We start from the raw sequence: 27,754 nt of genomic DNA, 5'->3' as shown, positions 1-27,754 counted from the left end.
GGCGGGGGCCCGCAGCGGGCCGCGGGGGCCAGCCTCAGAGCCGCAGCGCCTGCGTTGGGGAGTCTGTGGGTCCTTCAGGTGACGTCACAGAGGCTCCAAATCTAGGTTTGATTTCAGGTGCCAACAGGGTGGTTTGCTTTAGCTGCCCTCCTGCAGCCCAGCGGGCAGCTGCCATCCCTTGGGCTCCTGAGGTTCAGAGCTGTGAACTGTGGCTATTCAGAACTTCAAAGGACCCTGATCTCTCCCGCGAATGCCCACTGGGTGCTGCAGGCCTGGCTGACTTATCTCGGAATAGCTGTGGCCTTTCTCTCCCCCTTCACGCCCGTTTTCTCACTATTCGGCCTGTGGCTTTCTGTGTGTACCTGACCCTCCCCGTCTCTCTTTCTCCTTTCCCTCGCCTTCTGCGTGGGCTTCCTCTCCCCCGTTCTCCTCCTGTTCTGCAGCTCTTCTCTTTCTAGCCCTGCTTCTCTCCATTCAACCTGAATCTAAATAAAACGATGTAAGGAACAACCTGAATTCGATGGAACAAAATTATGCCACGATTCTGTTTCGTCCCAGTGACTGGCTACAGCTCTGTCTTCCCTTTTGTGGCATTTTGGGTAGAAGCCGCTGCTGTCTCTTCTCTAGCTTAAGGCCAGGCCTCGCCTTCCTCACCCCCAGATCTGCGCTGGAGGCACGGGTGGGGGGCGGTTTCCTTCTGCCCCCAGCTGGGAGGGTACAGGGAAAGCTGACACCCACTGAGTGTATCAGGTTTTGGGGGGGGGACCGTGGCATGAGAACCCACATCTGGGCACCTCTCGGGCTCTATACAAGGAGGGCCCCAAAAGCTGTTAGTCCCTGTTAGTCTGAGAAGCAGCAGCGAGTGGGGAAATAAGCCTCTTCCGGGTGCTTGATTGGGGGTGTGGGGGGCTGGAGGGAAATGACCAGACTCAGTTGAAGGCGGATCTCTTTGGATACAGGACACCAGCACCCTCATTTCCCATTCACACTCAGGAGCCTGCTGTGTTGTCAACCTAGAGAGGTAGGGTGCAGGGGCCTTCCAAGCTGGAGAGGAGCCCAGGGTGAAGGGGCAAAGTGGTGGCTGCTTCGTCCTGTCCCACAGCTTTGCTGGGGCACCGAGCACATTGCTCTGACAGGTGACAAGCAGAGTCACACAGGACAGGGAAAACGCTGGAGCAGCTCTTGTAAAAACCAGCATCACTATCAACACAGCAGAGACACCAGGTATCTAGAGCCCACTACAATAATACAGGCTCTGTGCCAAGGTCAGGGAATTTCTCAAAATGCCTCAGTCTGCACCAAGCAAATGTATCAGAAGGACGGGAAGGTCCCACATGCTCCCACCCACCCCAGCGGCTGTGTCGAAGCCCACAGTTTCAGGTAGGGAGGGAAGAAGTGTGTTCTTGTTTTTTCTTCCTATTTTTTTCAAGATTTTATTTATTTGTGCATACAGAGCTGGAGTACAGGCCAGAGGCACAGAGGTGGTGAGAGAATTCACCAGAGACAGAGTGGGGAGCAGAACAGGCTGACTGATGAAGTACACTGCTGAGGGGAGCAGCGGGCCGGTCAGGAGAGGTCTGCCTCGTCATGTGGTCACCTCTGGGGCAGACGGGGATCAAACTCACACTGGAGTGGCTTTAGCTTCTTAGTGCTGTGCTTCAACCCACTGCACCACCAGGGAGGGCCTGGAAATGTATTCTTAATTGAATAATTTAAGCTTTTCTATCTATCCTATTTTGTCAAAGTTAAATAATTTAAATGAATTCTATTCATTTAAATAGAATTGTACTTTGATGTCAGTTTTTATGAGGATACACTATTAGAATAATTTGAATTTTTTTTTAATCAGGACATATTGTAAATGGGTGCTATTTTTATAGGATGTAGAGTATAGTTTTCAGATTTTCATTATTTATAGGCATTAATGATTACTATAATTTTGCTTTTATTACACACTGTTGGTGTTAGTTGATAATATGCAAAACGCTTGATAGAAAACCCATACCAACTGTCATCTTTCTTATGAAAGTCTGAGATGCTCCATAATGATCTACTTTAATGTGATTTCTTACATATATGAGTAAAAAGTACAATCTGCAGAAGTAGAGATGTGTCCTTTCTTTAAATTCTGACTTCTTAAAGAGATTAGAAATCCCATCATTCCAGCATGTGAAATTTTAAAAGTGCTTCAAGGAGCCGCACACAGGTGGGTGTGTCCTGACTCAGCCCTTCTGGGGAGTGACCACCCCACCTGCCCGGTGGGTCCCCCGGTGTAGAAGTCTTTCTAGAAAGCTGGCTCTCACTAAGACTAGTCCACTGAAGAGTGGACGTCGACCTGTTTGCCCCGGGTCTCTGAGCGGCAGCCCCAGACTCTTGGTGGGCGCCTCTCTGATCCAAGTCCTACCCAGGGGTTAGAGCATCCTGAAGAGGTTCCTCGCTGGTGGGTGCTGCAGGTTGGGGGAGGCGGGAGCCCTGAGGGTCCCCATGGCAAAGCCCTGTCTGGGAGGAGTCCCAGGGCAGTTTTCCTGTGGCCCAGGGCCGTACCAGCCTAGGCCACAGGAAGAGCGTCGTCATCGCTCTGTGCTTTGGGCCAAGGACATTCGTCACTTGGCACGAGCTGTGACCGCCGAGCCCTGCCAGGCCCCAGAGGAGTCAGCCTGCGCGCAGCCTGACCCGGATTCGTCTGGCAGCCCTAAGAGTATGTCTCCTCCCCAAGCCAAAGAATGCCTTCTGCTCCGAGTCCCCTTCCAAAGCGTCCTGGGTGGCCACGTGCTCTCCCAGGCTTTGGACTGCTACAAGTAAAATTAGACTCCCCACCTCCCCCTGCATGGGCTCTCTCCCGTGAGACCCAGTGCTTCAGCCAGGCCCCTCCCTGCTCTCCAAGGGCATTTCACTCCTGAGGTTGCCCTGGCCTGAGCGATGCAGGCATGGTCTTCCCCATGCCCTCACCACCTCTGACTGCTCCTTCTCCAGAGCTCTCTGAACGGGCCCTCACTAGGCAGAGTCTGCTACACAAGCACACTGCAGCCTCCCACTGTTGTAAGTCTCCGCCCTGAGTTCTCAGCCCCTCCAGGGGCCTGGCCTTGCCTTACAGCCACTGCCTTGCCTTACACCCCCTGCAGATGAAGGTCAAAGCTGCCATGGCAATGAGCCAGTGGCTTCCACACTGTCGCTGGCTTTTGAAGCAGATGTCTCTCTGTCAGGTCCCCTCTTTCCCTTCTGGGCCATTCGAGCCCCCACATCCAAGGCGGGCCATGGCTTTGAGTTATTTAGCAAAGTTTAACATTGAACTTGTGAATGTTTTACAAAGCACATGCTTGCTGCCAGCGGGGACTGGTAGGAGTTGGAGGGGAGGGGAGAGGAAGCTGGCATATGGCTCCGTGGTAATAAAACCACCTCCACCCTCTCACTTTAGCTCAACTCTACATTCAGTTTTTCTCTGCTAACCTGAGTCTTAAAGTCAACACCCCAGAGGTCCATGCTGATGTCTTCTGCGATGCTGACAGTTCAGGCCACGACCACACGTACCCCCAGCGGGGAGGGTCAGCCCGCTTGGTTCCTGGGCTCCAGCTTTGTCCCACCTCTGGGACCCGGTTCCCTCCCCTCACTGCTCCTGTCTTTCCCTCCACGCAGTGATACTCTGAACATCGTGGCGTCTGACCACCGGCCTTTTACCACGAAGCAGAAAGCCATGGGCAAGGAGGACTTCACCAAGATCCCGCACGGCGTGAGCGGTGTCCAGGACCGCATGAGCGTCATCTGGGAGAGAGGGGTGGTACGTGCCCCCACCCCGAGGCCCCACCAGCACTTCCTCTGGTCTTTTCTCCTTCTTTATCTTACTATATTAGTGAAAATTCTTTAAAGATTTCACTTTTCACGACTAAGTAATATTTCCTCCAATGGAACGACCATCTTAGCTTAATCCTTCCCTAATGTTTAGAAATTTGACCTGTTTAAAATTTTTGTGTTTAACAAATGAGGCCGCAGAGACCCACCTCTTTGTTCTAGAGTATGCGTCAGCATTTCTAATTATTTCCTCTGCACAGGTTCCTAGAAGTAGATTTCTGGATCAAGAGATATGAACGTTTTTAGGCTTTTGATAGATTTTGTCCCACTGCTTTCAGTAAAGACAGGGACTAGCTCTTCATTTGAAAGCACCTGTCTGCTCAGGAACAATAAGTCTTTTTGATTCTCTGACCCATCACATGAGCGAATCCCAGAAGATTGAGGTCTTCAAGACTAACCTCAGGGAACATCCGTAAGGTGACTCAGGAAACCCCTGGGAAGAGTCCAGAGTGCTGGTGCTGGGTGGGGCAAAACCAGCTTCTGCAGCACACAGAACAGGTGCCATGCGTGGGCAGCGGGCACAGGAATGGAACTGGCTTCACCAGTAGGGCGCGGGTCTGCACCCAGGAGGCAGCCTTTCGGAACCACGCCCAGCAGGCTGAGCCCCTAGAGCTGTGTCCCCCACTGTCCCCGGCACCATGCTCTGATCAGCCCCAAGGCCAGGTCAAGGGTGACAGGCGTGACCCCATCACAGCCTGGCCGACCTGACACCTCTGCTGTTTCAGGTTGGAGGGAAGATGGATGAGAACCGGTTTGTGGCGGTTACCAGCTCCAACGCAGCGAAGATTCTCAACCTGTATCCCCGCAAGGGCCGTATCATCCCTGGAGCCGATGCCGACGTGGTCGTGTGGGATCCGGAAGCCACAAAGTAAAGCCCGCTGCCCGCCTGGGGGCCGGAGGGACGCGTGGGCGCCTGGGGCGCGTGAGCGAGGCGGCCGGGGCTGCACGGCGTGGCCATTGGCCGACGCCGGCTGGCCGGAGGTTGTGCCCCGTCCACGCACCCACTGGCGTGCACCCCGCCCCTAGTTCCATTTTACCGTTGAAGGCAGTAAGACCTGGCATTCCCAGAGCACACAGCCTGCGGGGGCTGACCTGTGCAGGTATCCAGGCCCCTCTTGCTGAGGCTGAGGGCGCTGTGAGGGCCCTGGGTGGTCCTTCAAGGCCGCTTCACCTGAGTGAGCTCGCTGGCTCCCACACAGCCCGCCAGGGCGCACCCGCGTTCTTGAATGCAAGTTGAGCATAAACGGAATGTGCCAGGAGTCATCGTTTCTACACAGGGGGTGGGATGGGGGAGACGGACCGTCCTTTGGGGAGCACCCCTCGCCTGAGCATGATCTCTTCCCCCTCGTCTCCTCTCCCCTTCCCCCCAGCCCCTCCCCTTCCCACCATGCTTGCCTCTCCCCTCCCCACTGAGCTGACACCTCTGCCTCTGCTCAGAGCTTTCTCCCCCACTCCCGCTCCCAGGACCATCTCGGCCAGCACCCAGGTGCAGGGCGGAGACTTCAACCTGTATGAGAACATGCGCTGTCACGGCGTGCCGCTGGTCACCATCAGCCGGGGCCGGGTGGTGTACGAGAACGGCGTGTTCATGTGTGCCGAGGGCACCGGCAAGTTCTGCCCCCTGCGGTCCTTCCCGGACACGGTCTACAAGAAGCTGGTGCAGAGGGAAAAGGTGAGACACCGCGGAGGGGCCCTCGGAGTCGCCAAGCTGGCTGTGAGTCTCAAGTGTTCCTACTCTGTTTCCACCAAATCCTTCTGGAAGGGCCACTGCGGGATCGACTGGAAGAGTGGGCAGGGAGCCCCACAGCCCAAGTGCCCCCCGCGGGGAAGGGTCCCCGGCCCCCTGGAGCGGGAGCAAAGCTCAGCTTCTCCAGGAGCCCTGCCTCAGGCTGACGTCCCCGCACCTTTGTGCTCTGGTTGTGTCCCCTGGCCTCCCCTGGCCTTGAGACTGCTGTCGCCTGGTGGGTCTGGCTGAGTGGGCTCCCCCACGCCGACGGGACAGTTACTGCCTTGCAGGGTGGCCTCCGGTCTTACCTCAAGGGCTCCACCCAGCCTCGCATTCCGCGAGCTGCCAGGCCTTCGCCAAAGCTCCGGCGGGCGCCACTCAGCCCCAAGGGCTTCGAGCTCAAGTAGACACCCATCCAAAGAGGGCCACCGTTTCCTGTTGCTCAGGGACCAGTGCCCAGCCGCGCCCTCAGGAGCTGCCCTGGAGTCGGGCCTGAGTCCTTCGCCAGCTCCTGGCGTGGGACGACGGCCCTGGCCTTGCAGCAACAGGTTAAGTCAGCTCCTCACAGAGCAAGTCTGTGCAGTGCAGATAAGCAGCCCCTCGCTGGTCCTGGTTTCACCGAGAAGGGACAGGTGCGGCGAGCGTGGGCGGCTTCCTCAGCTTACGGGGAGCAGAGCTGGGCCTGGCACCCAGGCAGTCAGGGTACAGAATAGAGACTTACTTCCACTGCCTCAGCGAGTCCAGAATTTTCTGGTCTTTCATCCCCAAACCTCCGCCCCCACAAAGTGGCTAGATCCCAAGGTACAGCCTCCGGGGAGCCTGGCAGTTGAGGGGGTGGCACCCCTTTGTGTGGGTGCTGTTGAGGTGGGCATCTCAGGCATCTACCTGGGCGTTGATGGGATTCCACCATGGGGAGGCGGGTCAGCCCCCATATTCCAGTGCACAGCCATGCACACACCTGTTAGGAGGGAGCTGGAAGGTGTCCCCCACCCTCACCCCTCCCTGGTCTCAAGGCCCAAGACTGAGCAGCGGGGCTGTAGCCTCCCGTCCAGAGGGTGCCGGCAGCGGTGGTGTCCGGCGGTCATAGTGTTCCTTTTTCTTCTTTCCCACCCTCACTAGACTTTAAAGGTTAAGGGCGTGGACCGCACTCCCTACCTGGGGGAGGTAGCTGTCGTCGTGCATCCTGGAAAAAAGGAGATGGGAACGCCGCTGGCCGACACTCCCACCCGGCCCGTCACCCGACACGGTGGCATGAGGGACCTTCACGAATCCAGCTTCAGCCTCTCTGGTAAGGGCCGCCGGCCTGCACCCGGGAGGCAGAGGGGCCAGGAGGACAGGCCTGCTTGGGGGGCTTGTGCAGCTCCCCCAGGATGAGTGCTGGGCCCCTGGTGGGGGGCGCCAGCAGGCCATGACAGCCGGGGTTCCCCATGGCTTTTAAGTTTAGCTGTTTTCATCCCACGACCCCTTGGCCCTCTCGAGGGCCTGCACACAGCAGAGGTGCTGAGGTCAAAGGGCTGCCCCTCAGCGAGGTGCAACTGCACCTCCTTGTCTCCCACCCGCCCCTCCACGGACTCCGGAGACCTGGCATTTCCCCTCCTGCTTCCTCCCTCACCTGATCCCCACGATGCCTCTTTCGTCTTCGTTTTTGCCAGCAGCAATAGAGGTAGCACGGATGGGATGTGTCTGTGCTCAGGGCTTCAATGTCAGTGCTTGTCCAGGCCCCCGCAGAGGCCGGGGGTGGGGCAGTCACCGGCACAGCTGGGAGCAGCAGAGGCTGCCAGGTGCCCAGGTCCTGAGGCCACGTTGATGGGAACTGTCTCCAGCCATGAAGGCGCGGGCGGGCCCCACCCCCACCCCCACCCCCACCCCTAGCGTGGCCGAGTGCCCTGCAGGCCAGTCGAGGCCCCATCTCCGCGCGGCCTTGGCTGTGCCACAAGCGTGAGAGGGACAAGACCAAGGTCCCTCCTTCCACTTCGGGACCCCAACCAGGGAGCGGCACCGCACACGAGCAGTCCAGACACGAGGCAGAGGGCAAAGCAGGGGGTGAGGGTGGGGGGTAGGTGACCTTCCCCTGTGCCCAGCCTGTTGGTGGGAGCCCCCAGGAGGAAGACAGGTGGTTCCTGTTATGAAGTTAGCCCATGGGGAGAGGGGGCCCCCACCAGTCTCCCCATCTTCTCCAAGCCACTATCTGCCACCTGAGGGCCACCGTTCCCAGCCAGGGGATGCAGGTGCAGGGAGCCAGAAAGAGGTGGTGCCGTGGGGGGTCAGTGGCACTTGCCAATCAGGAGGTGTAGGGTCCCACACTGGCCCCAGGAGCAGTGGCCAGGCCCCCTAAACCCGTCGCCCTGCTGGCTGTGGCTTCTGCGCCCGCCCATCCTCTGGGCAGACCCAAGATTGGCAGGAGTCTTCATGGACGCAGCAGCCTCTGGCCGCTCCCTCCTTCCCTCCGTGCGAGCTGGCAGTAGCCTTGTCCGTCCTGGGTGGGGCAGACCGGGAAGTGTCCACTACAGTCGGGGGCTCCGGTCTTCCCTTTCTAAGTCTTGGGATCAGGGGGGCCTCTGAAGTGTGGTTCTTGGATTTTTCTCAAATGACGGCGGTTCCCCCCTTCTTGCTCGCTTCCTCCCCAAGCCGCAGGTACAAAGGCCCGTATGCTAACAGGTCGACCCCAGTCTGTGTGCCCACCAGGAGCCCATTTGTCCCGGCTGGGGAGAGTGGAGGTGGCGTGGTGGGGCAATGATGTCGGCTCTGAGTCAGGAAGACCCGGGTCAAACCCAAACTCTACCACTTACGCACGGTGCCACGATGGGCAAGTTCCTTAACGTCCCTGAGCCTGGTTTCCTCATCTGTGAAGTGGGTGGCGTTGTGAGGCTTGAGTTAGATGAGACCTGCAGAGGGCCTCACCTGGCCTCTGCGCTTGTGAGCATCCACCAGCACCTGGCGGCCAGTGCACATGGCCGGGGTCGGGCTGTGGGGGGGTGGGGGGGCCTTTACCCCCCGACGGTAGCCCCTGCGCTCACCTCTGCTTCCTTCCCTGCAGGTTCTCAGATCGATGACCACGTTCCAAAGCGAGCTTCGGCTCGGATCCTCGCTCCCCCCGGAGGCAGGTCAAGTGGCATTTGGTAAAGGCACTGACCAGCCCCCCAAGGAGGACGCACCGCTGCCACCAGCCTGCACACCCTCAGCCGCAGCTGCAGGGGGGGGAGAGGCCGGGCTGGACGGCACCATCTGAGAGGGCCACGGGACCTGGGGGGCCCTCCCCGTGTCTGCCACGTGATTCACTGTGCTTCGAGCCAACCCTAACAGGCACTTTGAGATGTGTTCCTGCTGCAGTCCTCTCCTGCCTCGCCTCGGCAGGCTTTCCTGGGGCCCAGGAAGCCCTTACTATGCAGAGCCCTGGCATAGGCCCCGCCCAGCCCCTGCTCTCCCCCGACCCCACCCCCTCCCCGTCCTGGCTTTGGGAAAGCCCAGTCTTTAGTGCCCTGCCCCTGGCCCACCGGCCAGTTGCCCAGAGCACTTTAGCAGATGTGTTTTTAAGAAAGGACTCTCCTGTCCCCGTAGGCCTGTGGTCACTTTCCCGAGTCAGACAGGTGGTAGCTTCCCAGCCACGCCCAGGACATTCCCTGCCGGTGTGGTTGGGCCCCCGGGATGGGTGTGGCTGGAACACTCTGCGCCCTCTGCCAGCTTCTCCCTCTCCCCCCACCCAGCTCCCTGGGGCATGCCAGGCCCCGAGGGGCCGGCTGGGTGGGTGTGAGGCTGGTGCCAGGCGCGTGTACATGATTTCGTTTTGCACGTTTGGTTTGCGCAGTGGTTTGGTTTGACTTGTTCGTGCATCCTGTGAAAAATAACGGTGCTTCGTGACACTAGCATAGCATAGAAACAGGAATAGATGTGGACCTTAGGAGATGCTGCACTCGACACCAACCAGATGCACCAACCAGGGTGCAGTAGGATGGGGTCCTGGACTCACAGGCCCCTCTGCTCCCCTGCTGGAGTCTTCCAGGCTGCCAGAGGCCCTTCCCAGGCCCTCGTCCCTCTCCTCCCGGTCTCGTTGCCTACAGCCTGGGAGGGTACCCGGGGTACTGGCCCCGGACACCTTCAGGGTGTGGGGTGGCCTTCCCCATCTCTGGCCCTGGTCATCCCAGCACTAACCCCCACTTCCCCCCCCCCAACACCAGCTGCCTATAAACTCCCCCTGCTGGACAGAGGCCTAGTCCCTTCTCCTGTGTGATTGGCAAGAGGACTCCTGCCTGCTAAGAGAGGGGGAGCAGTGGGGGAGCTGATGCCAGGACGGGAGAGCCGGCCGGCAGGACCTGGCTGAACGGCCTGTGCTGAGCAGCCCACCGTCCCGGGCTCGTGGCCTCCTCCTCCTCCCACATCCCTGCCTCTGAAGCTCCAGGAAGTGTCCATGCAACTCCAGAGGCCAGGTGGCCTCCGTCCACCTGAGGGACCTGGGGAGCGACCGCCTGCCCTTGGGGAGTGCTTTCATGTTGCAGTCGGTTGGAGCACCCCAGCCTCGCACTGGGCTGCTGGACCTTGAGCTAACAGTCATCCCCGCACGCCTCTCTGGTGCTTTTCCTCTATGACCTCTCATTTCCCCTCATGACCGCAGAGCATCTACTCTCCCCATTTCACAGAGGAGACCTAGAAAGGTCAGGCCCACTGTCCCTAGAAGTATCCCTGACACATCTGCTATCTACCCCAGCTGTAGAGGGGAGCAGCAGGGGACACCTCCTCGGGTAGACCCCACCGAGGAGCTTAACTAAGGAACACTCGACCCCCCCCCAGCTAGGTTTCTGCTTTGTTTGCACAGGTAGATGGATTTTCTTGTAAACAAACTAATGCAAATCCACTGTTCGAGCCAGAACGAGCTAACCGAGCTAACCGTTGGAGGCCTGCCATGTGGCCTGAGCTGCGTCCATGTCCGCTCATCTCCCTTCGTGCTCGTTTGCCCACTTAGGGGCTGAGAGGGTGGACACACAGGTCAGGGAACAGAGGTGGGGGCCTCAAAGAGGGGGGCAGCCGTGGGCACTGCGGGAGAGGCCAGGCCTGGGAGACCATGGTGCTGGCCCCTTGGTCCAGTGCACATCTCTACCCCGTCGGCCCTTGCTGGGTCATGGGCCTGGGCAGATGCCAAAGAGCCGAGCAGTGGTAGTGGCCAGCGGGCAGAGTGTCCCTGCCAGGGCCAGGAAAGCTTTACCTTCTCTGAGTGCCTCCGCCCAAAGGATGGTGGTCCCCGCGGCGCAGGAGACCCCGGCTTGGAGTGGCCCACTGTGCAGCCTTCCATTTCACCCCCTCCCATCCTTCCATGGACCCTACCCTTCCCCAGGAGCTTCTAGATGCAAATCAGAAAGAGGTTCAAGGAACCAAATGAACCGCCAGCCGCCCCACTTCTTGCCTCCCTGCAGAGCTTCAGCCAGCTCCATCACCAGCCTCCCTCCCTCGCCCCCCCCCCCCATTGCAATGAAGAGGGTCTCTGGTTGCACTGAATGCAGCTCTCGAATTGGTCTTGTACTTGCTGAATAAATACTGTTGTTTTTGCCTTAGCTGCTCTCTAGGTTTGTGGGTTAAGTTACCAGAAAATTGTACTCCTGTGTGCGTGTGTGCGTGCGTGTGTGTAGTGCTAGAGTCCACAGTAGGTCTCTGTCAAGCCAATGCCGTGACGAGGGCTTTTCCACTCCCGACCCAGAAAACGCAGAAGCACCGGAAGCCCCCCCCAGCCCCGCCAGCCGGGGGCAGGGAGCCGCCAGCGCCCAAGTGACTTCCTCACTCCTCTGTTAATGTCATGGTGCTAAGGTTGTGTCACCTCCAGACGACACGCGGTCCTGTGCTTTGGCCACCTGTTGGAGGCAAAAACAAAACAGCCCAACACGTTGTGTTCTGGTGCAGGTTTGTATTAAACTGTAGCTACTTCTCACTTGGTCTCGGTTGTGTTTCTTCCAAGAAGAGGGAGTCTGACTGTTACCTCTTTCACCGTGGCTAAGAACGCTCAGTGTTGGTGCCTCACTCCTGTTGGGTGCGAGGTGGCACGTGCCTGGGAGGCCCCAGCAGAGACCAGAAATCTGACAAGAAAGGTTGGGGGCCAGGAGCCTCAGTGAACACGCAGCCACCAGGTAGGTGTCCCTCTGGAGGGCCCAGACGATCTGGTTGGAACAGAATTCAAAAATGGTGGTGCTAAATTTCCCAGGATAAGGCTGCTGAAATTACTTGCATCAAGAATGAGAGGGAAGGGGGCCTCCCTGGTGGTGCAGGGGTTAATCTCAGCTGCGGCCTGAGTTGGGTCCCAGCCATGTTTTCCTTGCCATGGGGTGACCCACACGGCCATGGGGTGACCCACATGCGCAGCAGACGCCTCATTCTCCCTGCTGCTCCCTTCAGCTATGTATTTCAATAGATCGGCCTTTTCTGCTCCCCTCTGTCTCTGGTGAGTCCTCCCACTCCCTGCACCTCTGGCCTGTACCCCAGTTCTTATATGCAAGAATAAATAAAATCTTTTTTTAAAAAAGAGAATTAGAGGCGTTGGGTGTGGAGGAGGAAGCTCAGCTGTCCCACCTCAGCCCCTGCCCCACACATCGGCCCCCTCGGCTGCAGAAACTCTGCCCTCAGACAGTCGCATGACAGAGGGCTGTCTAAAGGCCACTGTGCGGGGGACAGGCCTCGGGCTGCTCCTGTGCTCTCCAGAACCACACTCCAGAAACCCCGCTTTGGACCGGCCGCTGCAACTCTCACACCCCTGCCTACTGCATCCAGCTCAGTCTTGGCCGGACTGTTGCGGGATTATCTGATCCAGCACTTTCAGACTAGAGTGAATAGGTCACTTCCACATGGTGAGGTCACTTGGACTTATTTTTTTTGAAGATTTATTTATTCATACAGAACTGGGGTACAGGCCAGAGGTGCAGGAACACTGAGAGGATTCACCAGAGTCAGAGTCAAGCAGAACTGAGGGGAGCAGCGGGCGAGACGGAAGAGGTCTGCCGTGCCATGTGGACCACTCCTGGGGGGGCACCAAAACTGGCACCAAAGTGGCTGCGGCTGGCTCACAGTGCTGCGCTTTCACCTGCTGCGCCAGGGAGGGCCCCACTTGGACATCTTCACCCCTAAAACCAAAGCCCCAAATAAAGGAAGTTAAGGTAACGCAGGGAAACAGTTAAGGTGGGTGGTGCAGGGCACCTTTCCCACTGGACCAAGTCTTATAAGACAGACTGGGACAAAGCGCTTGGCTGCAGTGAAGAAACGAGCCGTGTCTACAAACCAGTGGGGTCTCCAAGCCAGACGCAACCACCACTCATCACTGGGCGACAAGGGCGCCTCGTCCCTGGGGTGGGGTTGAGCCCCAGTGTGCCCTGTTCTCCCATCATGGGGAGCACACCAGAATTTGGTTAAAGGCCAAAAGTGCACTGTCAGGGTAAAAAATGACATACGAGGGGCCCTCCCTGGTGGCTCAGCAGGTGGAAGCACAGCACTGAGAAGCTTAAGCCACTTCAGCATGAGTTCGATTCCCGCCTGCCCTGGAGGTGACCACATGGCGCTGCAGACCTCTCTTGACCCGCCCGCTGCTCCCCTCAGCGCTTCATCAGTCAACCTGTTCTCTCCCCACTCTGTCTCTGGGGAATCCTCTCACCCCCTGCACCTCTGGCCTGTACCCCAGTTCTATATTCATCAAGAAATAAATCTTTAAAAAAAAAAAAAAGATATGCGACCACACACTTGGCTCTGTGGTTGGTGCCAGGTGGCTTACAGACGTGCCCCAGAGGACACTGGACACCTTTGCACATATGTAGTGATGAAAAAATAAAAGACCACAGATTCAGAATTGAAAATAAGGCTTGATCAGTTGTAAGAATTTGCATTCAAGAAAACCTAGCCAGCCAGTATCCTTGGTGTCTTCTCTCGGAATTACAGATTGACTTTTCAGTATAGCTCCTCCTAACAGATTTGTCAGTATTCAACGAGGGAGGATGTCTTAGAACATCCCAGGTGTGAAAAAGAAACCTTGCAACACAGAGGAGGGCAGGCTGTATGAGTGTGCTAATAAAAACAGTACTGTTGTCCACACTTGAGAAGACCCCTGGACGCTGGGAGCTGAGTTCTAGATGTTATTCCTGTCCTGTATTTACAGCCACACATTTATTTGTAGCAGGAGCTTGTCCTGGTTTGTGAAGAGCAACCCTGGCTTAAGTCTGTTGCCCCAGACCAGACAATCATGTCCTTTCACTTCCAAGTATGTCCTGCTTTGGCCAATAAATTATTTGGTCACCATATGGGTGCCTGAATATGCAGGAAGTTGTTTATATGTCTTCCAGGGATTTGGAATTTCTCCATCACTAAAAGATGAGGGAAGGGTGTGATGGAAGGTGAGGAAGATGTGTCCTTCTGCAGTGGGTGGGGACATGGTCTTGGATAACAAACCCCCAAATAGCCTTCAGAATCTCAGAAGCCTCAGTCGCTGTGAGCACAGCGGGTGACGGACTTAGGCCTTTCAGTTTTTACCTTTGTCTGTTGTAAGCCCCCTGAATTGTCCTTACTCTTAAGAGGTCTTTGATCCCCTTTATAAACTTAATTAAGCATCTTACAACATTTTTACACTCAAAATTCTATTCCTTTTTAGATATTCTCCCAAGTACTAAATAATTAGTACCAATCTACTAAGTTAAATTTATAAATTTCGTGAGCAGAGCGATTGATCAGATGTTTTACTGTAGAGCATAAACAGCCAGATTTCAGCCTGAAGTCATGAGCCTTACGGTACGCATTTTAGGTATCAGGTACTCACGCTGATGGGTCAACACTTTTCTTTTACAAGTATATAGATTTCCAAATAGTTTCAGACTTTCTTAATACAAAATCGTTAGTGTTTCTGTTTTGGTTCTTTAAAGTCTTTATTTGTTCTGTTCTGGTTGGGGAGAAATAGTGGACGTGATTATAAAAAACAATTCCAAAAGGCTTTCTGAGGAGTGGCAAACACATCTGCAAAGGGTCACAGTGTCTGTCCAGCAAGGTCTCAAGAACGTAGCCTTTTCCTCAGCTCATGCTTGCCTCGAGGGTGGCAAGTGTCCAGCATGGTGCAGGCGGTGGTGGCTTCTGAGAAGTCACTTAGATGTCACCACCCCTCTTGACAGTAAGTAAAAAGCAAAACAGACTGAAAAACCAACAACTCTGCTGGGATTCACCCAAGAGGGGACCCAGGACATATTACTGCTCCCAAGACAGGAGCAGTAATTGTGATAGTCAGCGTAAGTCACATTTAGAGTTAAGAATATGATCTTGCTTTTAAAACAAACCATGGAACTTTAAATCATTAAGTAGAGAGAGAGACACAGAGGAGAAACATGTGACTGACCAGGGTCTGCAGCATTGTCAGGCTGCACAGTTTGCGAGCATCACTTACAAATCAATAATAAAAAATAACCCAATTAAATACATATTGTGTGGACCTTGTTCTCTGCCCACATGACAATTAAATTAGAAACAAACCACTTCAACAGACCCATATGTTTAAAACTGAAGCTGTTGAATAACTTATCCATTGAAGAGAAAAATACAAGTCAGTTGTGATGTGTTTATACAAAAGATAAACCTTTTAGGATAAAACAAGAAATTGTGGTAGTCAGCTTAAGTCACATTTAGAGTTAAGAATATGATCTTGCTTTTAAAACAAAACAAGGAATTTTAAATCATTAAGTAGAGAGAGAGACATAGAGGAGAAACGTGAGACTGACCGGGTCTGCAGCACTGTCAGGCTGCACACTTTGTGAGCATCACTAACTTGAGTTTGCATTTTCCCTTGCTCCTAGACACCATCATATTTTGGAAAATATGGTAATAAGTATTCATATTACTCGTGGCAATGTATCTGTCTTTGCATCATTTCAATAGGGAATTTGTCTTTCCTTAAAACAGAAAAATTGGAAACATGGTTCATAACCAATAATTGGATTGGAATGTCTTTTAGGAGTTGAAATTGAACAGAGCCAAGAAGAGAAGAGCCTGCCACATTGCCGGTAGGGATCCAGAGAACTCCAAGGCAAGGAAGGGAGCTTTCCCCCATCGGTGGGCCTGAGAGCACAGAGAAAAGCTTTTGGAATCTTGAGAAGAGTAAACCAACCCAAAAGCACAGATGTTGCAGGTGCAGTGTTGTGAGACATTACCGCGCCCCTGTAAGCCAGCACCCGCCGGATGTTGAAAACTGAATCTAAACTCCCTTATGGAAAGTTCCAGCATAGCCAACAAAGTTCTGCTTGATTATTTTGCCTTGTGAGTTTATGCAAACATAGATCAAATGGATTGAAATTACATTTCGTTTACAAAAACATTTTGTTGTAGTAGTTAATACTAGTTAATAATATTAGGATGAAGTTAGAGAGAAAATTATTTTCATAGGAGTGGAACCATTATATAATTTTTCATTTTTTTCTTCCTGCATGTCTTCTGATATTCTGTTAACTATTTATTTGACTAATGTGTCCAGTTTGGTGGTTGTTTTCTCTTGGCTTGTACCGATGAATTATTTTCTAGAAATGGAGGGTTTTGTCACAATGGTTAACTACAGACAATACCTCACGACTGATTGCTATTTCCTCTTTTACATTTATTTTTATTTATTTGTGCATAGAAGAGTGGGGTGCAGGCCAAAGGCAGAGGGGAGGGGGTGGGAGAGGATTCACCTTACCAGAGACCGAGTAGGGGGCACAACAGTCAGAGCTGCTGGAGCACACTGCTGAGGGGAGCAGCAAGAAGACAGGAGATGTCTGCTGCACCGTGTGGGTCAGCAACTGGCCGGGGATCTAACTCCTGGCTGGTGATAGCTGCACAGTGCTGAGATTTTACCCCTTGCACCACCAGGGAAGCCCTGGGACAGACTGTCTTCTGAAGCCACACCCCAGATCCTCATCACCATAGAAATGGTGACAAAGATGAAAAGGGGGATTTGTGATAGATGCATCATCTCTGTGAAAGTGAAACTGTAATTTCAGTCTCTCAGCCAGGAATGGATTGAGGCTGCTGCAGCAGGCCGAGTCCCAGCCACTAGACCACCAGGGGCTGGTATCTCATAAAGCCGCAGCAGGAACTCTCAGAAGCTTCCTTCACTCTCTTAAGTCCCTGCCTGCACTGGCCCTGAAGCTGCCTGGTCACCCTACTTACCCTAGGACTCAAAACAGGGGAGGAGCATGGCAGCGCCATCTGCCCCACCCCACCCCCAAACCTGCAGCGGCCCTGAGCCAGACTCCCATAATGGGGAGTGACTGGGAGGGGGAAGAAGCACTGAAGGTATGTAAATGGAGGAGGAATGAAGGAGGAATGCGTCCATTATTCTGTCTACTCTGGTGACCCCAGGTCTCTGGATCGGTCCTGGGGAGGAAATACATGCCCCTCACTTCTCTCAAAGCAGGGGGTGATCTGACTCCCTCACCAAGGTCTCCTCATGCTGACCACTCACCTCTGACCCCTGGGAGGGCTCCTGACTCTCCCTCCCAGGGACTAACACCCCACTGCTCCTCGAGGCCATGTTTCCAATCACTGGGCATGGGTAGTTTTCAAACTTTAAAAAAAAAAAATTCATTGATTTATGCATACAGAACTGGGGTACAGGCCAGAGGTGCAGAGGATTCATCAGAGTCAGACACTCGGAGGAGAGTCTCCTGGAGGAGAGACCCTTGGGTAAGAGGCGAGTGCAGTGTTGGCAGAGATAACGGTGGCCATGACCTCGGTCTTTGGTGGGTGATATGATACATTCTGCATTTCAGGTTTCTCCTGCTGTCTGAGCTCTCTGGGACCTGCCTAACCCTTTGCTTGGTTTCCTTCCAGAAGGTAGCTTAGACTGTGCAAACTTCCAGGCCTCAGCCGCGCAGGTGTGAGCCAAGCCTGCTTGGCTGGTACCGACCCTAAGACATGGGTAATTTTTCAGAGTGATTGGAAATCTGTTATTTGAAGTCCTCCCCTCTCTTTTACCTCTCTTTTCACATTAGTAAAAGCTCTTTCACACTACAAAAACAATTTTAACTCGATGAGGTGGTAGAGGAACACGCCTAAGCTATATAGCAGCCTAGACAATAAGGGTCCAGAATGGAACAGCCCTGGGAAAATCCTGACCTGGAGGCAGTACAGCCCTTTGATTCTCTATTTGCTTATTTGTAACAATGTGCTATAAATGCTGGAAGAGTTTCTCAGAAATGGCAGAACAACCAGAAAGCATTGCCCTAGCTCTTGATAAAAGAGAACTGAAGAAAAGGGGACTGGCAAGAATGAAACATGGATTCTCTGAATTTGGAGATTTCTTACACACATATAACTTAGCTTCTGCAAATGTCCAGGACACAGGACATTTAGTGCAGGGACAAAGAGCCTCCACCAGGCACTCTATCCTGCTCTCCCCAAATGTGACTTGCTCAATATCCCTTAATTCTCTCTGCAATTCATCCATTTGTCCCTTGCTCTGCAGGCACACAGAGCAAGCAGCCACCTCCCGCGTGGAACAGATCTTCCAGTATTTGCATATTTTTATGGACTTCATTCCTGCCCACCCACTCGTGTTTCCACTAAGCCAGTAGCAGTCCAACTTCAGCATACATGGACGTCTGGAGGGCTCCTTTAAACACAGCTGCGGGGTGACTCAGCAAGTTTGGGCAAGATCTAAGAATTTGCATTTCTGACAAGAATACAGATGCATGAGAAGCCAGCTCTGAGAATCACTGCTCTAAGTAAACAGCTCCCATTCCTTCTGTGGTCAGCTGATGTATTCACAGCACTCATCCTCATCATGACCTCGCTTGGAGAGTAAGTGCTTTCAACTCCCAGAGCAGCAGCTGTAAACTAAAAACATCAGGAAAGTAAACCATCCTCTCTGCCCCTCTTCATCTTGAGAATGGCCTCTCTCCCACTCTTGTTTGGTCTTTTCTCTGCCCCACATAGTCCTGGGTCCCTGGGAAGGCGTCTGGCCACAGTACTGCCCAGAAAGGCCTCCAGGTGGCGCTTTAAGCTAATCTGTGGCTGTTTGTCGGTTTGAAGGTGTCGAAGCTGACCTACCTTAGATGAACAGGTAAGGTCCAGAAAAGGCGCCGATAGGTCCAGATTACCCTGGCTTCGATCCCAGCCCCCCAGAGAAGCAGTTCCAGATCAGTCTTGAATGTGAACAGTCCTCTTCCCTGGAACTCCCCTGGCAAGTTGTGTCTTTTAAGGACAGCCTTTGGGTTTAAGTTAATATAACCCAGCTCCAGCTTGGCACATAAAAACACAGGATGATCAGTTAGTCCAGTTTAAAATACTGAACTTCAGATAACGATGTTGTATTTTTTTAGCCCAGATATGTCTCAAACGGTGTCTGTGGCACACAGGGCTGTAGGTTTAGGGTCACCCGCGCTCTGAGGCACGCTGAGGGTGGCGTGCTCAGTGCTGAACAGATGAACTGGGGCAGCTCCTGCATTCAGGGATTAATCTGGGGAAAGACACGGACAAAAAATACAGGAAAGGGGGGGTGAGAAGTGTGGGGTACAGGAAGAAGGTGGTTTTGGTGTAGGCTTTAGACTCAGAGCCCACTTCTGATGCCCACTATCTGTGGAATCATAAGCAAATTCATGACCCTCTCTGGGCCTCTGTTGCTTATTGTGAAAATGGGAATGAAACAAATTCATGAGGTGACCAGGAGTTGTAGGAAATGGCTGTAGGTGGAGCTCACTGGGTGTTCCTGTCCCATGGCAAAGAAGCAGCACTGAGAGTATTTCGTCTTTCAACTCCAAGTGCCAAGGTCCAGTGCACTTACTTGACTAGAATGCAACTTCATTTCTGAAATGCAAATAATAGCAGCTACTGTGTATCTGGCTGCCCCCAGCTCGCCAGGCATTGTCCTGAGCCCGATAAACACCATCCCGTTGAATCCTTATATTGTCCATTATCATCCCCACTTTGCAGATGATGAAACTGAGTTCATGTGCTTGTTGGAGAGTAGTAGAAGGGACGTTGGCATTGCAGCTCGAGTCCGGGCAGCTCCCTCTGTCTTCGCTGCCTTTGCACAAATGGGTCATTTGCATTGGTGACCCAGTGAAGACACCCACGGCTCCCCCGACCCCCTCCCAGAGCAGGAACCACTGCGAACCGCGAAGGGTGAAAGGGAAGAGTCCCAGGCTCAGCCACTCTAGAGCTGCTGTTCATTCTGGGCACCAGAGGCTCTCGGAGCCCGTTGATATTTGCAGATATGTTCCTAGATACTGTAACATCGTATAACTGAAGGGGAAACCGAGTGACCCCTTGACCACTTACTGGGTGTTTACTGTGTGTTGGGCACAGCTAAGCCTTTTCCACGCATTATCACATTTAACCGTCACAACAGGTGAGGCGCAGCTAGCTCGTCCAGCCACGGTTCATGTGAGTCGAGCAGGGAAGGGCTACATTCCCTCTTCGTAAGAGCTCCTCACTCCCAACCATGATTAAAATTACTCCTTTGGCAAAACGACCTACTGCTCACATGGGCCCCTTGTACATTTCCAAAGCCATGTCAAGGGTTTCCTGTTTGTGGCCATCGGTCCTGTTTGGGTGTCCTGTTCTACTTTCAGCTTGTTTCGAATGAATAATGAACAGTGTCGGTAACAGTTTCCAGGCTGGCAGCTTCTCTCTTCCTCCACCTCAGAACAAGGCCAGGGGCCCGACATGTCCCTACCTACAATCTAGACCCCTGCGAGCCAGAGGTAACCCACTCTCTGACATCCCCCCCCCCGCGTGGCACCCACGGCCACCCTGTTCCCTCTCCTGACCCCTCAATTTGTCCTGGGGATACGGAATCCTTTTTATTTTTCCTGTTAAGGAATTCTTTGTTTGTACATACAAGAACTGGGATATAAGCTAGAGGTGTGGGTGGTAAGAGGATTCACCAGGGCCAGTTTGGGGAGCAGAACAGGCAGATTGACTGAAATACGCTGCTGAGGGGAGCAGCGGGTGAGACAGGAGAGGTCTGCTGCGCCAGGTGGTCAGCTCCCTGGGGATTGAACTTGTGCAGTTGTGGCTGCGGATAGCTTCATAGCGCAGTGCTTTGGCGCGTTGTACCACCAAGGAGGGCCCAAGGAATCCTCTTTCCAGCAGTTGCCTTGGATAAGAAGGAAGGGTCTTGACTCGGCATACACTATATCCTTGTCTTTTCTTACTCTATTTGTAATTGGTTACCTTCTCCTCCCTGAGAGAGTGCACTCAGTGCCTGGATACCAATAGTTTTGTGGTGAAATCTCTAAGGGAGAGTTCTAGCAATAGCAGTAGTACTTAAAGGTTGAATGTGTGTAAAGATAGTAAGGAAAATGCTGATTGAGGCAGTAAGGTCAGGGAAAGCAAGGAAGAATGGATATCTTTCTATTCACTTGATTCAGTCAAACACTTATGGGAACTCTGCTATGTGTCAGTCTGTGCTAGATGCTGAGAAAGTTGATGAAAAAGACAGAATTCCTGTCCACAATGGGCCATAAAGCATGGTAGAGAAAGCAAGCGTGTAGACTAAGGACAGTAGGGTAGGGTATGTATAATAAAGGAAGTGTGTGTGTAAGGCTGGCACAGAGTGCAGAGAGGTGTCCTCAAGACATCAGCAGGAGACAAGTCTGAACAAAAGAGAGCCCGGAGTGAGCTGCACAAAGAGAACCAAGATGATGGATTCACAAAGGGGTTGAAGAGAGTGGAACCCAGAAGACAAGGATATAGACATGGTCAGAAAGAAGAGAGATCCAGAGAAGCGGGAGAAGGCGTCAACAAGAGCAGACTTACAAGCATTCAGGAACAACAGTGAGCAAATCAAGGAGGAAGCTTGTCATGAGGAGGGGTAATCTCAGTCAGCCGGTGGGCAAGATGAAGAAGCAAGAACTGTTTACAAATATATTGGGAGATAGAGTAGGCTGATAAATACTCACATGATCATTGTGTAGGCAATTTTGTTAGTTCGATTTAGGGGTGAAGGCATAGACTTCCTGATAGTAGACGGGTAGAGGAAAACCGAATCTGGGAAGTAGAGTAACAGGCTTGATGGAAAGCCATAAACTAAGACAGGCGATAAAACCCAGCCTTAGCTCTTTCACGCTACTGAAAGAAACAAAATATTCTCCACTTTTACCGCCGCCATGAGACATAAGAATCCTTCATCTGGCTATTATGGTATCAAGTGTAAATGGTAGTTCCTTCTGTGATTAGTTAGACGGGGTGCAGGAATTGTTACCCTGTTGCTAAGGAAAAAGGAAGGGGCTGTTCCCAGTTGCCATGGTGACAAGGTAAGAGCGTTCCCTCGGTACCGCCGTAAATTTACGAGACGGTTTCGTCTCCTCGCTGCTATGGCAACTTGGAGGGACTGTTCTGGTCGCCCCCCGCCTCCCGCCGCCGTTGCTACGACAAGGTGGAGGTAGGGGCTGTCCTTCCCTCGCCGCCCAGTTGCCTTGGAGACGGCGGGCGCCCTGGCCCCGCCCCTCTCGGACTGACAGCAGAGGCCGCATCGCGCCTGCGCAGTGCTCTCTTCCCCCGCAGTCTCTGTGCGTTGAAGCCGGAGACCGCGACGGCCTCTGCTAGGACCCTCCGCCCCGGAGCCGCCGGCCGGAGCCGCAGCGTCCGCCGCAGCGCCCCCGCCGCCCGTCCCCTCCCCCGCCGCCTCCGCCGGAGCAGCCTCGCGCACTGTGAGTCCGGACCGAGGCGACGGACGCCGTGGGGCTGAGTCAGCGGGAGGCCCGGGCCCGGGCTGGGGGAGGGGAACCGGGCTCCCCCCTCGCCTCCCCACCGGCGCCCCCGCCCCAACCGCGTCTCCCCAGCCCGCCTCCCTCCCTTCATCCCGGTCTCCGGGACGCCGGGCGGCCTCAGCCATCAGGCCTCCGCGAGCCACTCCCCCTCCCCTAGCCTCCCTCCAGACCCACTCGGGGTCCTTCCCCAAATATGCGGCGCTACCTCACCCCCTCCCTGTACTGACCCCCCACACACACACCTGAAACTGCCTCCCGTCCTCACGAGTCCCTTCTCCCGACTCCTCTTGGGCCTGACATCTCCCGGCCTCTCGGGTGTCCCCAGTGAGAAGCCAGGAAGAGTGACAAGAGAGAACGAGGGGAGCCTTGGGAGAGGGATGGGGACATTTTGCTTGCCCAAACCTTGGGGCCTCAGATTTCTTCCCCACGCGCTCCTGCCCTGGCGGGTGCGCACGGGAAGCAGATCTGGACAGTTCTAACTGGCAGCTGAGAGCTGGGGGGGGGGCTTTCAGAATAGATTTTGCTGAGGGTTCAAGCCCGTCGTGATCAGCTACTGTCGAGTGGACACGACTAGTGCTCGCGCGTGGCCTTCTGGTGGCTGGGCTATTGGCCTGGCAGGTACTGTGCAGAACAGTGGAGACAGTGGAAGGAGAGGAGAAAAGGTTGCGTTTAGGAGCTGAAGTTCCTGCGCTTCCGGTGTGTTGTTGAGCGTGAGCGTCTGCAGTACTCTTTAAATGCATTTTTCCCCTCCGTAATCCCTGGTATGACTTGAGATTTTAAACCCTAGCCAGTGTTAAAGGTTTATGTGTGGAGGGTTGTGACTGGACTTGATCTGTAATACCTGTCAATTCCATGTGGTAACCAGCTGGTGAGAGTGAGTTTTAACATAACATGTGCAAAGTAGAGAGGAAGAGGAATTGCGCCTTCTCCACGGTGTAGGTCTGAGGCCCGTATCCCCTGTCTCTTGCAGCTGCGAGGCTTTGTGGGGGGTGGCATATTTGGACAATTCCTGGGTTATGCTTGCTGCCCATCCACCTGCCCATCTTGCATTCTCTGATCTTGAAATAGTGGAAGATCCCAAACTGTTTTCTTTGTCCAATAGAAATCGAACTAAAGTCAGAGCTGGTGCCCACAGCCAGAAGCTATCTCTTAATAAACGTGCCTCAACTCGAGAGCTTCTAACTACTGTGTGTACCTAATGCCAACTACCATTTTTTCCCCCTGAGGCTTGCAGATCTCAGTATACCACAGGAAATATCTGAATATGCATAAATACCAGCAAGTTTAACTATGGAAAGAGGCTTTGGGTTTTTTACTCCAGTTGCGAAAGGAATGGATAGTTCGTTTCAAAAATCATAGTGAAGTAACTACCAACTTGGAGTTTCTGCAATTGCAAACTGAGACATAATGATTCCACTCCTCACAATGCTCACTCATGGCCTACTGGCGGCCTCCTCTGAGCCACTCCCCACCCCCATGCCCATCAGATTAGTTTACAGTACCAAAGACGGCTGTCGCCCTAGTTTTAAACATAGAGATGAAGTTCAGGAAAACTGCAGCCCCATGCAACAGTGCAGTTTCTTCTGTTTTGCATGCCAGTCTAGGGTTTGGCGGATGCACCTGCCTGTGGAGCAGTGGGCGCAGTAGGGCCTGAGAATTACATTCCTTCCGTGTGGTCCTCCTGCCGCATAGCTCACCGAAATACCCGAGCAGGGCAGGAGCAGACAGCTGTGTGGAGAGTGCTCCTCCTGGGTCGAGGGTATTTTGGGAATCAGTGATATTACTGGGGTGGAGAGTTGTGAATAAGAAGCAAGAAAATGTGTCAAGGCTAGATAGATCAGGAGGGTGTGAGTAAAATGTTCCCTTTCCAGTTTGCTGTGGGGTAGCACATTTGCAGAGCATCACAATGGCGTTCATATGGGTTAAAATGCCTTTGAAATCCATGACAGTGTTTTATGAGCTAATGATGGAGTCTCGCCCTTTAAACTGCTCCGATTGGAAACAGAACGAGTATCTTTACCTTCTACACTGCCTCCAACTGTTACTCTGTAATTGTACCATTGGGGAGAGGGGCATGATTTGAGCCAAGTTAGAGCTGGGTCTCTGTAGCCTATGTCCTGGTTTTATAGCACTGTCCTGCCTTGATTCTGAGACACACCAGCAACTGACCAACAGCTTTGAGGTAAACATAATTTGGCACTGCTAAATCAAAGTATATAGGTTCATTTTCTAAGATGCATCCTAATTTCAGAAACACCAAGACAACCAGGAAGTGGCAATGCTGAAATAGGGAGCTGTTTGTCTTAGAACCGAGAAAGGATGATATTTCTGGTAGTGCTGGGTGTGTGAATGAATTACTGCCCTGCCAGCGTGACAGTGCTTGCATTATGAGGACAGATTTCTTCAAGTCCGTCCCCAAGCCAGCCTGCTTTGCAGGGTTATGTTTGTAAGACGATTGACTGTAGTAAGGCATGTAGTTGGCTATTGAACAGAGGGAAGTTCATACCCACCCAAGGCCTTAATCTGGTACCCTTTGGAAACTGAACCAACTGGCTGGCAGCAAGAACCTTATGGGCCCTATCTGAATTTGGTCAAGTAACATCTTTCGGAAGCTGAACAAACAACATAATTTTTCTAAGTCAGAATAATGCATCTGTCCTGTTTTGTTTACAGACACATTTGTAAAGACCCCAAGGCACATGTTAAAGCGGAAGGGATTTCAGATGGTATAGTTCAGTGTCCTCGTTTCCAGATTCTGACATGAGACACCATGAGACTTGCCTGAGGCCACCCAACTAATGTAGAAAGTATGTGAAAACACTCTGTAAACTGCATACACCGTACAAATGCAAATGAATGCTGGTGGTTATCCGTGGCTCAGTCAAGATTGGAACCCAGATTTCCAGACGAGAGCTGGTATTGTATTCTACAATGCCACATTGCCTCATCTCTCATGTTTAGTATTCCAGAGGGTTTTAATAAAAATAATTTAGTAGTCTTTAATTAGCCCTGTAGACAAGGACTTGTTTTATTGTCTGAGATGTTGCAAAGCCAGGCAAAATTTCGTGTCACACTGTCTAATTAAATGTTGATTCTTGCCACCTAAAAAATAATTTTTCCTCACACATTCTGAATTCAGAAAGGTTTTTCTTTTTTTTTTTTAATTTGCATCATCTAACATAAAGCAAATGCAGAGATAGGTGTTTAAAGTCTTATCTGTGAGGCTGCTGCTTTCCAGAAATTAAAGTAGAAGGGGCTTCAGGGGCCGAGAGGAGGAAGGCAGCCCTTAGGCAGCCCTTGGGCGGCCACCGGATCAGCCTCCAGCTCCCAGAGCACGGCTCCCAAAGGTGCCTGCACGTTCTGGCTTATGCTCCCTAACCTTGAGAAAGTGGCCCCTGGAAGCCGATAAACATTCTAGTCTTGCCATTTCCTGGCCATGTGACCTTGTGCCACTTCTAGAGAACCTGTGAGTACCAGTTTCCTCACTTGCAAGTCTGGAATGAGAGCTGTTTGTTTTGCAGGGTGATGATGAGGATTAAGCGAAAAGTAGGAAGTGCCTGCCTGCTGAAGAAATGGCCATCATTTTTTATATTTCTGAAATATAGAATTTTAAAATGCTTTTAATTTTTTTATGATGATTTACATCCATCGTGGACCCTCAGTTCAGCAGCTTCTCCCCACTCACCCCCAGCCCCACCCCCACCCACAGCCCTCTTGGTATATTTGACATGCACAAAGAGATTTGTCCTATGAAGCCCTGGCACTTGCAGTATTATTTCAACTGCCAAAATAGAAGTATATGAAATGCCCCTTTGTCTCCATGTATTCAGCTGACCTGGTTAAATGAAAGACGGCGGGGGGGGGGGGGCAGGAACAGTTGACTAAGAGTGCACAGACTTGGTATGTTTGAGTGTGTCGTGGGGGCAGTTAGGCTCCACCGGGGTGGCCAGTCCTGGGGATGGAAAGCTGCCCCACTGTCCCTGTGGAAGCCCACGTGGCCTTCATTCGCTTCTCTACTGTTGTCGGTGACTTTGCTCAGATCAGCTTCTGGTAGCAAGGTCTGGAGCCCAGGGAAAGGAGCCATCCATCCTAAGAGGGAAATTTCGTTTGTGAGGAGAGGGACATGCCGGTCATTTTGCATGGAAACAGTTCCAGAGAGTGTCAAGGCAGAGACTCTCGATTAATTAGGAAGTCAGGGCAAGCCATTCAGGAGGGAAAACACAAATGAACTTAGCTTCCTGTAAATTTCATTCAGGAAGAAAATGCCCCTGTATGAGCAGCTGTGGACTGAAAAGAGAAATGGAGTAGTCTTCACCTCTGGGAAGTAGGCTTTGGAATTGGAAGAGGGAAAAGGAGACTCAAAGGTGAACATTTCCTTTCTATGCATCTGCAGACAAATTATCATAATAAGAAGCATGCATGTATTTGTCATTTAATCAAGACCAGTTTTTCAGTAAATGCATTTGGTACAAAGGAAACCATTGCCTTTACTTGAAGTCAGTGCATGGGTCAGATAGGGCTACGTCTGCCCTCCAGCAGGCTGTCAGTTTGTACCAAACCAGCAGGCTCTTATGAGCAGGCAGGACCCTCCAAAGTGCCTGCTTCCCTGGCAGCCCCCCGGGGCTTCCCTGACCTCTTCCTAGTCTTTTCATTCCTGCCTTGAGGATAGCCCCTTCCTTCTCTTGACCAGTTGAGATAATCATTACTATTCTAAGAAACTAATTTAATTTCCCGCTATTGACAAAAATGACTCCTGACCATATGACCTTTATGAAAACTCCTTGTCCTTTACTTAACATCAGGAGAGCTTGAAGCTTAAAGGAGACCCAGCTGAAATGCTGACAACTCCCCTGTCATAGCTGCACTTTAGATCAGATCTGGCCGATAGAGCGATAGGGCGTACGTCCCACAGCCGTTTAGTAACTGCTGCTCATAGGAGCTACCGATAAACTCTGACAAGATTATTAAATGTTACTGGGCTTTTAATTTTCTCAGAAGTTGGTTAGTTGGTTGCGTTTCCTAGCCACGTTTATTTACCATTATAGAAAGATGACACATCCGTCGTTTGGACACATGCTTTAACTTGCTTACCCAGAAGTTAAAATGGGTTATGCTTAGTAATCCCAGTCTATCACCCAATCTTCCCTTCGGCCAAGAGTACAGGTTTGGGCCACAGTTCGCCAGCGTTGGTGTGGCATCACTGGCCGATGATGGCTTTTCCTCTATGTAGACTTGACCAGCCAGTGTGGGCCTGCACCCCTGGTCTTGTTCTCACTGATATCATGTCCCACTGGTTGCTCAACTCTGGATGTCACTGGGCCAGAGTAAATAAGGACTTAGCTTTCTAAGATGTTTTGACTCTGTGTAGAATTATTATTTTTTGACTGTGTAAAATTATAATTTCCTAAAACTATTTCCTATGTAGAGAGGTCTATCTACTTTGGTGATATATTTAAATTAACTGAGCAAGGGCCCTCCCTACTGGCGCAAGGGG

General features: G+C 52.6%; 2 protein-coding genes across 3 annotated transcripts in view; both read left to right on the top strand.

Moving 5' to 3' along the window:
* Window positions 1-11,486, top strand: part of DPYSL5 (dihydropyrimidinase-like 5) — a 75,710-nt gene extending 64,224 nt beyond the window's left edge. Inside the window, exons 9-13 of the mRNA XM_012727493.1 lie at window positions 3,634-3,775; window positions 4,572-4,714; window positions 5,311-5,518; window positions 6,692-6,860; window positions 8,610-11,486. Of these exons, the coding sequence (XP_012582947.1) occupies window positions 3,634-3,775; window positions 4,572-4,714; window positions 5,311-5,518; window positions 6,692-6,860; window positions 8,610-8,695 (748 nt within the window). The 3' untranslated portion in view covers window positions 8,696-11,486. The remainder of the gene's footprint in view (window positions 1-3,633; window positions 3,776-4,571; window positions 4,715-5,310; window positions 5,519-6,691; window positions 6,861-8,609) is intronic.
* A 10,279-nt stretch (window positions 11,487-21,765) lies between these two features.
* MAPRE3 (microtubule-associated protein, RP/EB family, member 3) overlaps window positions 21,766-27,754 on the top strand; it is a 44,021-nt gene continuing 38,032 nt past the window's right edge. Inside the window, exon 1 of one of the 2 annotated variants that reach the window (XM_004686374.2) lies at window positions 21,766-22,200. The gene's annotated coding sequence lies outside the window, so the exon portion shown is untranslated. The remainder of the gene's footprint in view (window positions 22,201-27,754) is intronic. The other variant, XM_012727578.1, reaches the window with a different exon arrangement.

The sequence above is a fragment of the Condylura cristata genome, unplaced genomic scaffold, assembly GCF_000260355.1.
Source record: "Condylura cristata isolate star-nosed mole 26May11 unplaced genomic scaffold, ConCri1.0 scaffold00020, whole genome shotgun sequence".
Lineage (NCBI taxonomy): Eukaryota > Metazoa > Chordata > Mammalia > Eulipotyphla > Talpidae > Condylura > Condylura cristata.
The sequence above is the reverse complement of the archived record's forward strand: the minus strand, read 5'-3'. Positions and strand labels throughout refer to the sequence as shown.